At 48.2% G+C, this 14,450-nt stretch overlaps 1 protein-coding gene across 1 annotated transcript; it reads left to right on the plus strand.

The window, feature by feature from the left end:
- The first annotated feature begins 8,751 nt into the window (after nucleotides 1-8,751).
- On the plus strand, nucleotides 8,752-12,253 carry PRODH2 (proline dehydrogenase 2). Its single transcript, XM_031963788.1, has 10 exons — nucleotides 8,752-8,937; nucleotides 9,048-9,241; nucleotides 9,342-9,477; nucleotides 9,553-9,639; nucleotides 9,725-9,805; nucleotides 9,901-10,068; nucleotides 10,142-10,308; nucleotides 10,408-10,518; nucleotides 11,526-11,611; nucleotides 11,796-12,253. Exons 1-10 carry the CDS (start codon nucleotides 8,752-8,754, stop codon nucleotides 11,963-11,965), a joined length of 1,386 nt encoding a protein of 461 aa, XP_031819648.1. The 3' UTR covers nucleotides 11,966-12,253.
- Nucleotides 12,254-14,450: the final 2,197 nt, after the last annotated feature.

Genomic DNA, 14,450 nt, shown 5'->3' on the forward strand with positions numbered 1-14,450 from the left:
CATTGTATTTAATTAGGAGAATATGGAAGGCCAAAACTAAGAAGTTTCAGTTTAGTGGTGGGGAAGGCAGCCCTTTTTTATTGTTGGTCAATCCTGCCCACTCCATGACCCCATCGGGGCTTTCGTGGCAAAGATACTGGAGTGGTTTGCCATTTCCTTCTCCAGATCACTTACAATTGAGGAAACTGAGTCAAACAGGGTTACGGGACTTGTCCAGGATCACACAGCCAGGGGGTGTCTAAGGTCAATTTTGAACTCAGGAAAATCGGTCTTCCTGATTCCGGGTCTGCCATTCTATTCACTGTGCCAGCCATTTCTGCCAAAGCCATTTATTGAATCCTAGGTACTGCTAAGTGCTTTACAAATATTGCCTAATCTGATCTTCACAACAATCTTGCAAAATAAATGCTATTCTGATCCCCCGTTTAACAATCAACTAAGGTAGAGGTTAAACAACTAGGTTGTTGCCTAGGATCACACAGATAACGTAATTAGTGTTATGGAAATTATGAAGGATAAGAAGATTTAATAAGCCCCTTTTAGGTAGATAGAAATAGTGGTCGATGATATGGAACCATGAAAGTTGGCTTGACCTTTGGGTCCTGTTTTTTTGTATCAGCAATGGTATGGTAGCAATGTATTGACCTATTCGTAGACTTGCCAGTGGGTTTTGTTGGTGGAAGATGTGTGTAAAATATCCTAGTATGTTCAAGAAGTTATGTGTATGGATTAAGGGTTTAATTGGTATTTTGTTATTATATCAAGTTCTGTGGCAATTAGATTTCCTAATACAGTTACGATTAGGGCTGAGAGTTTTGTTAAGGTAGGCATGGTTATTTTAGTTTACAAAGGGTCAAGAAGTGAGTAGGATGTGAAGAAGGAGAAGAATATAAGCTATTTTCCCTAAGACTGGCATTGAAAAAAGAAGTATGGAAGACGATAATTTGAGGGGATTGCAGGACTAAGTGAAAAACCGTTGGTGTCACGACAAACATAGAAGTATGTTTAAATGAACTGCACAGATTTAACATATCAGATTGCTTGCTGTCTTGGGGAGGAGGAAGATGAGGGAGAAAAATTTAAAACACAAAGTCTTACAAAAATGAATGTTGATATTTAACATGTATTGATTGGACTATCTGCTAGATAGGGGAGGAGGGGCGGAGAAGGGGAAAATTTGCAATAAAAGGTTACACAAGGGTCAATGTTGGGAAAATTACTGATGCATATGCTTTGTAAATAAAAAGCTTTAATAAAAAAATGAATGTTGAAAACTACCTTTACATATATTTGGGAAAATCAAACTACTATTGAACATTTTAAAAAAGAGAAAAAAAATGAACATTGTTGGTATCTTCCCATTGCCTCTGGGATAAGATGCAAAATTTAAGGCTCTTGGCAGTTTGTCTTCAGTCTATTTTTCTAGTATTATTTCAAGGGAAAGTAATGTGAGAGAGATGGAAAGAATATTGTATTTGGAGTCAGGAGAGTTAGGTTCAAATTCTAGACCAATTATTTCTGTGACATTGAATTTGTCAATTAAAACGAATTTTAAAAAAAGCATTTATTAAACAGTTATGATGTGTAATGCTCCGAGGATACAAATAGAAATGACAAGAGCACCTATTCTAATGGTATCACAATATATATATATATATATATATATATATATATATATATATATATATACAAGGTTTCTGTTTCGAATCAAATGGAAATGTCCCATAATCCTTAGGGTGCAGCAGCAAATTGGGAATTTTTAAAAAGGTGGCATTTCATACCATTTCTGATAAAAACCAAGTTTTGATTTGGCAGTGTCTGGGACTTGGGTAGCAAGCATTTCCTTTGCAGTCTTCACTTGCTGGGGGAGCAGCTGCTAGACTTCAGCTCTGAGGGGTAGCTAGCTAGAACAATGGCTGAGAGCACTGTGTTAGAAGCGATGCTATTGCCAACAGTCTCGGTCCAGAGTCCTGGGGTTTGAGGGGACATGGCAGTCAAGATTTGACTTGGCACAAGCTACCATCTGTCTCTCCCTTGGGGCAAGTAACAACCTTTTTACAAAAATCACCAAATCTGAGAGTTGGAAAGGAATTCAGGGGTCATCTAGTCTAGCAAGAAAAGAATAGCTATTATAATAGCTGACAAGTGGTTGTCCGAGGCCTGTTTAAAGGCCTCAAAGGCAGAGGAACCTACCACTTCTTCAGGGAGGTCACTCTACTTTTGGACATCTTCACTCATTAGGTCTTTTTTGGTGATGTCTAAAAGGACTGGCCTGTTTTTTCCTGATGTATCAGGAGACTCACCCCTGAACCAGGATGAAATTCAAAGTGAATGGGGACGTAATATTGGGCAAGTGGCCTAAGGACCCAGGCTTTATAAGCATGTGCAGAATGCTCAGGTGATGCAATTCCCACATGGACTTTGGAGCATTTACAGACATTCTATAACTAGTTCTGGTCTGCTGACCTCATGGTGAAAAAGAGCCTCTTCCATTGGCCACAATTTCGTAGCCAGAAACGGGGATGTATTTAAAATAGATTACTTCAACTCATTTCTTTTTTCAACTTCTCCCTGTTGGAATTTCCAGCCTGCTGGTTCCAAGGAGAAAAAAGAAACCGTGCTAATGTAAGGGGATGTGCCAAGGGCTCTACCCAGCTAATGTTGACCTATGGTCAGTAAATACACGTTCTGAGTTCTGTGGAAGAATATTAAAAACCTTTTCCATTCAACTGAAAATATTAATAATGTTTTTTCCAAGCTAAAAACTCGTTTCTCTTTTAAGATCTCATCTAATGGACCTTAAGGTAACAGACCAAAGTCTAGGAAATAGATAAAAAGCCATAATCAAGCCTCTCATCTTGCCAACCCTTAAGTGATTGATGTCACCATCCCCTTAAGGGCAGTATCTTCTTTTTCATTCAATAATTGAGTTACTGGATCAAAGGAAGCTCTCTTAGTCCTCAGGGAGTGATCAAGGAAGGAAATGGAGAAAATGACTGTTTTGGGAGTGTTAACTTAAAACTGTATCTAACATATGATCTTTTCCTTCTTCAAGAATCCTACAAATATTACTTTTAAACCATCTCAGAAGGCACAGGGGGAACTATGCCAGTTGGGATCTTTCTATTATCTAGGTATGATTTGGATATAGAATAATGTGAAAGATTATTTTTCAGACTTGTGCTTAAAGTTTACAATAGACATTTTTAAAATCCATGACAATTCTTTGTTTCTATTTTTTTTTAATTTTAGGTAAAGGAGATTGGAGGATACGGTTCTGTGAATCTCAAAACATTAAGAGATCAAGTTGCTCAGTAGATCCAGGAGTGACGCTCATGCTGGAATTTACAATTAGCTTTGAGGTCTAAGGAAGCAACCTTTCAGGACCCGGGACAGCAATATTTGAGAGAAGAGATTGGCCAATCTACTAATAGAGTAGCAATGCTACCCTAGACCTGAACTTGGGGGAATCAATGTTATGTAGAAACTGCATTAAGATTGAACCCACTCATCCCAGAGACTAAGGTGGTAGAGGTGCCAGTGTGCCCCTGAAATATTGAGAAGAAAATTTTGTATTTCTGTTCTTGGTAATGGTTAAATGGAAATACGGTACCAGTAGCTGATGGCTAACAGGAGGAAGCACATCAGGGTGTGAGCTCCAGTCCATAGGATTAGAGAAGAGACATCCCAACCTCTTGAGGAAACCCCTAGAAATTGGAAAAGATGTACCCAGCTATCTCTGGTTGGGCAAAGGAAGCTCTCTCAGTCTTTAGGGAGTGGTCAAGGAAAGAATTAGACGACTGTTTTTGGAGAACTAACCCAAACGGGACCAGAAATCTCAACATTCGCATCAAGTCTAAATTTGGTACTTTGTGGTTCCCATCCACTGTTCCTTGTTTTCCTTTCTATGGTAAAACAGAATAAATTTGCTCCTTTCACAAAATACTTTCAAATACCTGAAGGCAACAAACTCTCATGTTTTCCTGTGTAAATCAGCCCAGTTCCTTCAGTCACAGAGTCATGACCTTTTTGAACACAACACTCCAGGATTAGAACTGGCAAAAGCAGGGAATGGTTTTCTATAGCTTCTCTATTCCTAGAAGCTTTGTCTCCCCTTAAAGTGGACCAAGACTGCCTTTGCTTTTGTGGCTACCACAGCATTTATAATGGCTTTAAAGTCCACTAAAACCCCCAGATCTTTTTCTGAACAACTTCTATCTTTCTGTGCTTACCCACCATCTACTTGTGAAATAGATATCTATGTGCAAGACTTTTAATTATATCTCTATTTTCAACATCTTCAATTTGGACCAATGCTTATCAAGATTCTTTTGGAACTTGATTTTGTCTTCCGCTCCAGCTATTCCTCCCAGCTTTACGTTATCTGTGAATCTGGCAAACTTATCATCTGTAGTTTTATCAAGTTATTGATCAAGATGTTAAAATAGCACAGACCTCTCATCTACTTATATTCATTAAATTCTATTTCCTAATATTAACGATTTTTTAAAACATCTATACAAGTCATCTGGACTCTGATCTTTAAGAGGTTACTTGACAACTTGTTCAAGTGGTTACGTTTCTCTGACCTTGGTGTTCACTTTTTCCATTTTAGATTCACTTGGGAAAGTACCATGAGACATTTTAATTTGGGCTGTAAGTGTTCTCATTCTGCCATGCCATCCGACATATGGTAGATGGGCTGGTGAATGACCTAGCCTTGAGTTCAATCTTTATAAAAAGATTTGTAAACTTTCAAATTCAAGTTTTTCTGTCTGCCAATAAAAGCAAAATCATGCTTTAGAAATAGGCTTTTGAAATTAGGAAAAAAACAAAATAGCACAGAACCAAGCAGAGATTCCTATGGTTCCTTACTGGAAACCTCTCGCCATGCTGGTGCTAAACAATACTTGGAACCTAGCTGTCCAAACAACTCTATTGGAATGTCTTATTATCGAATCCATAATCCTCCATCCTTTCAAGAAAAGTTAAATGATCACTCCAGCATACTTCTCATCCATTACTTTCATCCCAATCCTTTCCAAAAAGGAAATAAGTCTGAGTGGGATTTGAACTCAGGTTCTCCTGACTCCATGGCTGGAGCACTGTCTAGCTGTCCCAACAGGAAATGTTTTTGATGAAGCTAAGCTGATTCTTTGCAAGGCTGTTTCTATTTTTAGATGCTTGTCATTCACGTCTTCAATTGAGAATTTTCCCAGGAATCTAAGTGAAGTTGACTGGCCTCCAGGTTGCAGATTGTTTTCTTCCCTTTTGCATTTGTCGGGACATTTTTCCTCCCCCGGTTTGGGAGTCTCTCTCCCATTTTCTGTGATCTTTCTGCTATCACTATGGCCGGGGTCTCTCACAATCCAGAGATTTATGTCATTCATCAGTGCCAGGAGACTTGAATTCACTGAGAACAGTAAGGTGCTATCTTTTACTGTCTCCTTATCTTGGGTATCGATTCCTTGTCCTTTTTTGTTGTGTCATTTCCAGTATAAAAGTCATTTTCCTTAGCAGAGAAAAAACAAAGACTTGAGCACTTCTATTTTCTCTTTGTCATCAGTTATCATCACCCCTTCTGCCCGAAGCAAAGGTCCTGTCCTTTTTGGTTCTCCTCACCCACCCCTTCGTAATGGGACTCAGTTGAAGGAGATGGACTAAGCGGCCTTAGGTGGCAGGGGTTGCCGGGGCACTTGGCAGGTGTCCCACGTGACAACTGAGGTGCTGCCCTACAGTGAGAACTGTCCATACTTGGCTCCCTTTCTCCTTTCTGCACTCCAAGAAGCAGGTTCTCACTTCATTAACTAAAGTAACCAGATGGCAAAACGCTCAATCCCACAGCTAAGTGTTTTCATCAGCACATTATCCAGTGTGCACGTCCGGGCTTTGCCAAGGCTAGCGTAGCTTCATGCCTTATCACAGGACATCGACTCACAAGCTCTTAGACTATTCCGGATAGAGGTGTGCTTTGGAACATACAAAGCTGCCCGTGGTTCAGTTTCAGGGATAAGGAAGGAGAAAAATGGGACATTTTTCTGAAATATCAAATATCAAGGGGGTCCTTGATCAGTTGAATTCCCCAGTTCACTTGTTGAAGTTATAGTTTTTCATGTATAACATATATTGGATTGCTTGCCATCTAGGGAAGGGGGTGGGGGGGGGAAGAGAAAATCTGCAAAACAAGGGCCAATGTTGTCAAATTACCCATGTACATGTTTTGAAAATAAAAATCTTTATAAAAAATATAGTTTTTGAGTGTATCCATTTGCAAAGCGCTTATATGGTAGATGGGCTGGTGAATGACCTTGTCTTGAGTTTAATCTTTATAGAAAGATTTCTAAACTTTTAAATTTGAGATTTTTCTGTCTGCCAATAAAAAAGCAAAATCACACTTTAGAAAGACTTTTACAATTAGAAAAAAAATAAAGCACAGGACCAAGCACAGATTCCCATGGCTCCCCACTAGAAACCTCTTGCCACGTTGGCGCCAAACAATACTTGGAACCTAACTATCCAGACAACACTGATTCTATCTGAATTTCTCATTATCGAATCCATAGTCCTCCATCTTCTTCTCAAGGATGAGATACTGGTTAACCATTGCTCCTTCTTCCCCTTTCTCCCTCTCTCCATCTCACCTCCAACATAAAACTAGATTATTTTGATTTGACTTTTGTACCTGCCATCTCCATTCTGACCACCATTTCCCAACACATAGGCAATCCACAACATGATGATACACCCTTTTTCATACAAGGAAACAAAATGCTGGTTTGCTGGTTAAATGTTACTTGGTTGGGGGCAACTGGGTGGTGCAGTGGGTAGAGCACCAGCCCTGAAGTCAGGAGGACCCGAGTTTAAATCTGACCTCAGACACTTAACTAAGCTGTGCGACCCTGGGCAAGTCACTTAATCCCAATTTCCTTAAAAAAAGGTTTTTTTTTTTTTTTTTTTAAATAAAATAAGAGTTACTTGGTTGAGAAAGTCAGTAGGCTACTCTGGTTGCAATTTAACTTCCCTCATCCTTGTAGATCTTACTCAAACTCTGCTGGTATCTAAAAGCCGATTATTTTCATTTACAACTCTTGCTTTGCAGAATGTTTTTCCCTCCATCCCAAGAAAGTAAAACTACATTTTCAATGGCCTTCATCTTCAAAACATCCCAGTAAAATATTATAGGGGAGGATAGGAGAGGAGAAACATGGTACTCTAGAGTTACACATTTTAGATTGTTGAAGGTTATTATAGGATTTTGTTAACTCACGTACTTAAATTTGAGCAAAAAGGATTTTCTGAGTTAGTATTTGCATTCTACCATTAAAAAACACAATGTATATTTTTAAAAAGTTACTTGGTTGAGCAGAGCTTTTTCCCTTCTGTTTTCTAAATCTGGTGGTAGAAAGATTCTTCAAGGGCAAAGGAAGAAAAGACTTAAGGATCTGGAAATGTACCCGTTGCCAAGCATTTTTCTACCTCCCAATGGTTTCCAGGTGCAGACTTCTGGAAGAAGGCAGATGCTGTCAGGAGCAGGTTTTACATTCTGCCTCTCCACTATCCCCCTTTACAATTCCCTATTTAAGCCACCTCTCCAAACTTGGCACTCCATCTCCAGAAACACTTCTCACCAAGGTGTGATGGTATGGTGTCCTAGGTGAAGACTTCTCTGATCTCCTCTCTCCAGTTGTCAAGTTTTCTTCCATTTCCCCAAATGACCTTGTACATTTGGCACACGGTTTGTATTTGCCTCTTCCCCTGCCCCTGAGTGTGTGTGAGCTTTTGTAGGGCAGGGGACGTCCTCCTTCCGGAATACTCAAGTGTCTAATAAAGTGATTTTCACCAGAGAGGTTCTTGATCAGTGTTGAGTTCAACTGAGCTTATCTGGATCTTGAGATTCTACGCTAGAACGCAGGGTCTCACCATCACATAATGGCAGGAACCTGAGGGCTTCATATAATGGTTCTCTAAAGTCCCACCGTTCTACAAAATCATAGTCTTATGAACCCCCTATCAACCTTTGTTGTCAGTCGTGTGTTCAATTGCATCTTAACTGTTTCTTGGCAGAGAGGGATTTGCCATTTCATCTTCCCATTCATTTTACAAACGAGGAAACTGAGGCAGGCAGGGTGATGTGACTTGTCCGGGGTCACACAGTTAGGGACTAAACTCATGCTGTTATGGGTCCCCCATGACTCTACCTTGGTCCTGAGATTGAAACAGCCTTTCCCCAATGAACCCAGCCAGAGGCCAGAGACCCATAGGGTCCGTTTTTGGCTTTGCTCCTCCCCCCTCCTTTGACCATGGTATTCGAGTTCCAGGATTCTCATTCCTCCACCATTCTTACTATCTTTAACAAGGCAACGAATGGTCATGAATGGTGCCTGAATCAAGAGTTGTTCCTCCAAGTTCAGGCTACTCTTTCCTAAAGAGATATGGGAAGAGAAGGGGCTCATGGGTAGCTCCAGGACTGCTGTCCGGTCCTACCAGCATGTAATAAATAGCTCAATCAGCATAGAAATCTGGGAACTTGCCCCTAAGAATTCTAGGTCTCTTCCCCTGCCCCCCATCCCAAACTTGAACTCTGCCCCAAGTCTAGTTAATGAGTTACCCATCCCCTATCCGCCCACCAAGGAGCCACTGACCCCAACTGTGCTCCCCCCAGTTAATTGGTCATATGCCATCCCAGAGCTGGTTCCATTGATTGCCCTAAGGCTCCCTTGTGTTGAGACCGGAGTCTGGGATTCAGGCCGAATGCTTCGAAGCGGCCGACCACTACTGTCCCGGGGGGTTTCCCAGCTGCGGGCTTCAGGAGACCAGAGGCCCGTTTTGCGGTTTGATGGAGAAGCTTTCCGCCTCAAAAGGACGGGGGAACTAGTCCGGGCTTTGCTGGTGCTTCGGCTCTGCGCGTGGCCCCCGTTGGTCACTCATGGTCTGACGGTGAGTGTCCTTTGCTCCGGACGTGGGGGTCGGCCCAATTCCGATTCTAAAATGGTTCTGCTATCCTTTTCTGCTTGTCATTTCTCTCTCTCCTCCTTCCTGTCGCCCAGCTTCTGTCTTGGTCTCGGAGGCTCCTGGGCTCCCGGCTCTCTGGGGCCCTGCTTCGGGCTTCGGTGTACGGGCAGTTTGTGGCCGGGGAGACCACGGCCGAGGTGCAGGACTCCGTGCAGAGGCTCCAGGGACTGGGGCTGCGGCCCCTGCTGGCTGTGCCCATTGAGGAGGAGCCGGGGACCGATCGGGGAGGGTGAGAACGTGGATCCGGGGAGGGGGAAACGGAGAGTGGTGCTGAGGTGGGGGGGGGGCATCAGGGTCCTGACAACTCAGCGTCTCTTTCCGGTCTGCAGAGAAGCCTGGTACGAGGGCAACCTCAAGGCCATGCTGCACTGTGTGGACCTGTCCTGCGGGCCCCCGGGCTCCCTGCCGCCCCAGCCAGTGCTCATGCAGCTCAAAGTGACCGCCCTGACCAGTGCCCTCCTCTGTGTAAGAGCTGAGATGGGGAGGGGGGCCTGGGCCTAAAACCGATCCCTGAACCGTGTGCCCCCCCCCTCATTTCAGAAGGAACTGACGCTCAGGCTCGGGGAGCCCCAGTCCGCCAAGGAGCTGAGTCCGGAGAGGCTGGCTGCCGCCATGGACAGCGGTGAGGTGAGCGTCTCCAAGCACCCGTTGGCCCCCAGCGCTTGGGGACGTCTCTCCGAAGCCCCCGAACCTGAGTTCTGCTCTCCCTCAGGACCTCGGGATTTCCAGTCTCAGTTCTGAGCAGAACCAGCATCTCGGAGCCTCCCTGAGCCGCTTCCACCGCATCGCTCAGGTACCTCGTGCCTCAGTTCCCGCCAAGGTCCGAGCTCGGTTGGGCCTGGCCTCCTCCGGCCCTGGCTGACCAGCCCACACTCTCCCCCTCCACAGTACGCCCGGAGCCGGGGGGTGCGGCTGCTGGTGGACGCTGAGTACACTTCTCTGAACCCGGCCCTGTCCCTGTTCGTCTCCTCTCTGGCCCAGTGCTGGAACAGCCGGGAGGAGGCGGGCAGGGATGGGACTCCCTGGGTGTGGAACACCTACCAGGCCTATCTGCAGGTAGTTACAGGGGCCGCGGAGGAGCGGGTTGGGGGGGAACGGGCAGGGCCCTCACGCCTTCTCCTCCCCCCAGGACACGCACGAGCGGCTGACGCGGGCGGCCGAGGAGGCAGAGCGCAAAGGCCTGGGCTTTGGGGTCAAGCTGGTCCGCGGCGCCTACCTGGAGAGCGAGCGGGCGCTGGCCCGGGAGAGGGGGACCGCGGACCCCACCCAGCCTGACTATGAGGCCACCAGCCGAAGGTAGGCCGGGGTGGGGGGGGTGGGGGGGCGGCCCCCCGGGAGAAGGGCCTGCTCCGCCCGCGGCTCCTGTGCCTCCCTCTCCCCCTTCCCTTCTCCCAGTTACAGCCGCTGCCTGGAGCTGATGCTGGGACACGTTTGCCGCCGGGGCTCACAGTGTCAGCTCATGGTCGCTTCCCACAATGAAGAGTCTGTGCATCAGGCGGTCAAGAGGTAAAGTGGGGGCCTGAGGGGGGCCCGGGAGTGTCCCTCCCGAGGCCGGACAGTCACAGGGACAGGAGCAAAGACGAGGGGCTTGGGGACTCCGACACAGGGGGAGGGGGGGGAGCGCTGCAGAGGGAACGTTTCAATCCCTATTTCAAGGGAGAGAGAACTGGTCCAAGATGCTTCAAGGACCCCAAGCTGTCTAGGAGGAAGCGGCAGATCTAAGGATGAGGCTGATCTCTCCATCACATCGAGAGAGATCTAGGATTCGGGGGAAATGGGTGCAGCTGTTCTGGCCCCAGGTGCTCTGGAGCACCTTCCTCACCCAACTGCATCGGGATGATCTGTGTAAGGGAAGGAGGCCGGACTGACCTGGCTCAGAGGCCACAGACATTCCTCGAGCTGGGAAGCCACAATTAAGTCAATGAACCTCCCCATCAGTTTGCTCATCTGTAAAATGGGTACAATCTGCCGTCCTTATCCCAAAAGGTTGTTGTAAGGCTCAAATGAGACCAAGGGCTGTATGCATTTGGCTCTTCTGTTAATAGTTTTGTGACTTGACTTTTCTGTAACTGAGTCTCAGTGGGCCCAGCCAGTGTGATTGGTACCTGTCAATGCATGACTCCACATGGGCACCGGAGAGTCAGAGACAACAATGAACCGGTCTCCGCCAGCGAGGGGAACATAAAACACATTCACAGATGAACACAAAGCCAGAGGGGGAAGAGAGAACGGGGAAGCGAGGGCAGCTTGGGACAGACTAGGGAGTTAGGCCTTGGGGACGGGACGGGTGGGCGAGTCGAGGCCAAGAGGCGTGGTGGGAGAGAAAGCTCGGCGCTGTTGGGGCCGGATGATGGGGGGCAGCCCCCCACCTCGCCCGCAGGAGCGTCCTCCCTCTCCCAGAGCGTGTGCCCGGGGGGCACGAGGCAGGCCCATGCTAAGCCGCGCCCCCGGTGCCCAGCAGAGCCCCTACAGCCTTTACTGGAGGGCCTTAACCTTGCTCTCCAATGCCACAGGATGTCCGAGCTGGGCATTCCTCTGGACGGGCCCGTGTGCTTCGGACAATTGCTGGGCATGTGCGATCACGTCTCCCTCGCCCTGGGTATGTGTCCCCAGCACCCCCCAGCCTGTTCTCCACCCCCAAGATGGGCAAGACTCCCAAGGGGAGGGGAGAATGGCCTTTTCCCTGAACCCCCCCTGGTGGGTGGGAGAGTGAGGGCCAGGGCAGGGGCGGGAGGCCAGGGAAGGGAGCGGCCCTGCCCCTGCCCCATGTCTCCTCTCCCCAGGGCAGGCCGGCTACGCCATCTACAAGTCCATCCCCTACGGCGCTCTGGACGAGGTGATCCCCTACCTGCTCCGCCGGGCCCAGGAGAACCGGAGCGTGCTTCAGGGGGCCAGGAGAGAGCAGGGGCTGCTGAGCCAGGAGCTCCTCCGACGGCTGTCTCGCAGCCCATAGGGCGTTGCCCCATGTTTCCGCCTCATTTCTGGCCCCCCCTCTCCTCACCCCAACGTCTGACATTAAAGGTCCCTAAGAAAACCCTCCGCCTCCGTCTACAGCTGGGGCCAGGAAATGCCCTTCGCTCGACGCTGACTGTGGACCTTGGCCCTTCCTCTACAACATTGGGGGGGGGGTGAGATCCTGAGGGGCTCAGTCTGAGCCACTGGGAGATGAGGGGCCTGGTACCAGGGTAGGGGCTGGAGGGAGGAGCTCCTCGAATTCTGAGAGCATCCAACTTGGGGGCCGCCCCCCCCTTTGTGGGAGTAGAGGCTGGGAAGATACCTCGGTTTCTGAGACCTGTGAGAGGTCCCAGGGCAGGGCTTCAAGGCCGAGGTCTTTGTGGCTTCGTCGGCAGAATGGGCAGAGGTCTGAGGGGTGTCTGGGGATCGTGGCTCTAGGCAGCTCCCAGAGGCCCACTCTGGGGTCTCCAGGAAAGCCTGGAGGGGGCCGGGAGAACGCTAAGGGGACAGCGACCTCTCTGAACTGGGTGTCGAGAATGCGGGGTACAGCTCCATCTCCGAGACCCTTTCTCAGGGGTTTCTGACTAGGGGAGGGAGCCGAAAGGTCTCCTGTTCTGTGCCATCCTTGAGGGCTGGCTGATGGAGGCTGAGGGGAGGCTCCTCCAGGGAGTCAACCAGGGAAAGGATCACTCCATGCAGTCTCCACAGGGAGAGCCCCAATGGGATCCCTCTCTCCAGTCTTTGGGCAGAAGTTGAGGGATGGATCCCTCTATTGACATCCCAAATGAGGGAGCGCTCAGGTGGTGTAGCTGAAGAGGCTAAGGGGGAATCCCTCGATTTATGAGGCTCAGAGGGAAGCAAAGAGGACTCTGTGGAGTGTTTGGGGAGGATGTCCTAGGGGGTAGAGTCCCTTGAGCTTTGGGGTCTCTGAAGCAGCTAAGGGGAGAATCACTCAAGAGAGGAGGGCACCAGTTTGTGGAGTTTTGGAGGGTTGTCATTTGGCTTACAAGTTGAGGGGAATCCCTGAGTTTATGGGATCTCTGGGAGGGTAGAAAGGGTCTCGACCTATGGAATCTGTGTGGGGTGAGAGGAATCCATTTGTATTCTAGGGGATTGGGTATCCACAACATAGATCTGGAAGGATCTTTTTTAGAGATTCATTCCACAGGGGGACGGGGAGGTGGGGAGTGTGTATTGGGGTGGGGGGCTGGGGAGCCTGAAATGGAAGTCCTTAAGTTTGTGAGGTCTCTGGGAAGGGACTCAGTCTGTAAGATCTGAGGGGAATAGGTTTCTGTATGAGGTCTGGGAAGTTATCCTTGGTTTCTAGGGTGGGTAAAGGGGGGGAGCTTCCTGTCTGTTAAGGGGGCCCTTTGATCTCTGGAGTGGGCTAGGAGTGACCCTTGGCTTATGGGATCTGAGGATCTATGGGGTTTGAGGAAGGAATCAATCTATGGTACGTGAGGAAATCTCTGGCTCAGAGCTGAGTGGGAGGGGGTCCCTCCATCAATGAAGAGTCCCTTCCTGAGGTCCTAGCGTGGGACGAAGGATGGTTCCCAAGTTGGGAGAGGTGCGAAGTCTAGAGAGCTGGGGGAGTTCAGGCTGTGAGCTGTGAGAGTACCTGCCTCGGGGAGGAGGTGAGTAGGTTTCAATATAAAGTGAGTTAAGGGGTGTCTCTGGGCCTGTAGGGGCCCTCATTCCAGGTCGTGTGTGTCTTTTTAGTCTTTTGGGGGAGAAAGGAGGGGGACAAGATGTCCCTCATCTGCAAGTGTGAGGGGATCCTTAGCATCTAGGAAGGAGTAATTTCTAGGATCGAGGGGGTCCTTTGGTCTGTGGGATGAGGAGGGTCCCTCAGTCTGTGAGAAAGGATGCGGGGTATGAGACCTTCATTCTGTGGAAGCCCTGAAGAAGGTACCTTGGTTTTAAGGTGGGGTAAGAGATCTTTCCAGTCTATGGGGTCTGTGGAGGGCTCCCTCGACCCCGGTGGGTGGAGGAAGGCATGGGGAATGTCCCTGAAGTCTGTGGGGTGAGGGGACTTCCTCAGTCTGTGGTTTGGGGGAGGGAGTTAGTTCTGGGTCTCTGTGTCAGGGTAAGAGGAGTACCCCTTATTTATAAGGTCAAGTGAAGGGTTCTGTCAGTGCTTGAGGTCTGTGGCGGGGAGAGTTCCTCAATCGGAGATGGGAGTCCCTCTGACTATGGAGCAAGGTGGAAGGGACCCTCAGTCTCCAGGAAGGATCCTTCAGTCTCTAGAGGGGGAAAATGAGGCGGATATCTCAGTTATAGCAGGATGAGGGATCCCCTGTTAATCTAGGGGAAGAGCAAGAGGGTCCCTCTGGGTCTTGTGGGGAGGATGGAGAATGTCCCTCAGCTGGGCGGGATCTCGCTGGTGCTGGGAGTTGGGGGGGACCTTCAGTCTTTACAAGGATGAGGGGGATCCCTCAGTCTCCAAGAAACAAAGGAAGCCCCTCACGTCTCTACAGGGATGA

This window comes from Sarcophilus harrisii, chromosome 3, assembly GCF_902635505.1.
Source record: "Sarcophilus harrisii chromosome 3, mSarHar1.11, whole genome shotgun sequence".
Taxonomy (NCBI): domain Eukaryota; kingdom Metazoa; phylum Chordata; class Mammalia; order Dasyuromorphia; family Dasyuridae; genus Sarcophilus; species Sarcophilus harrisii.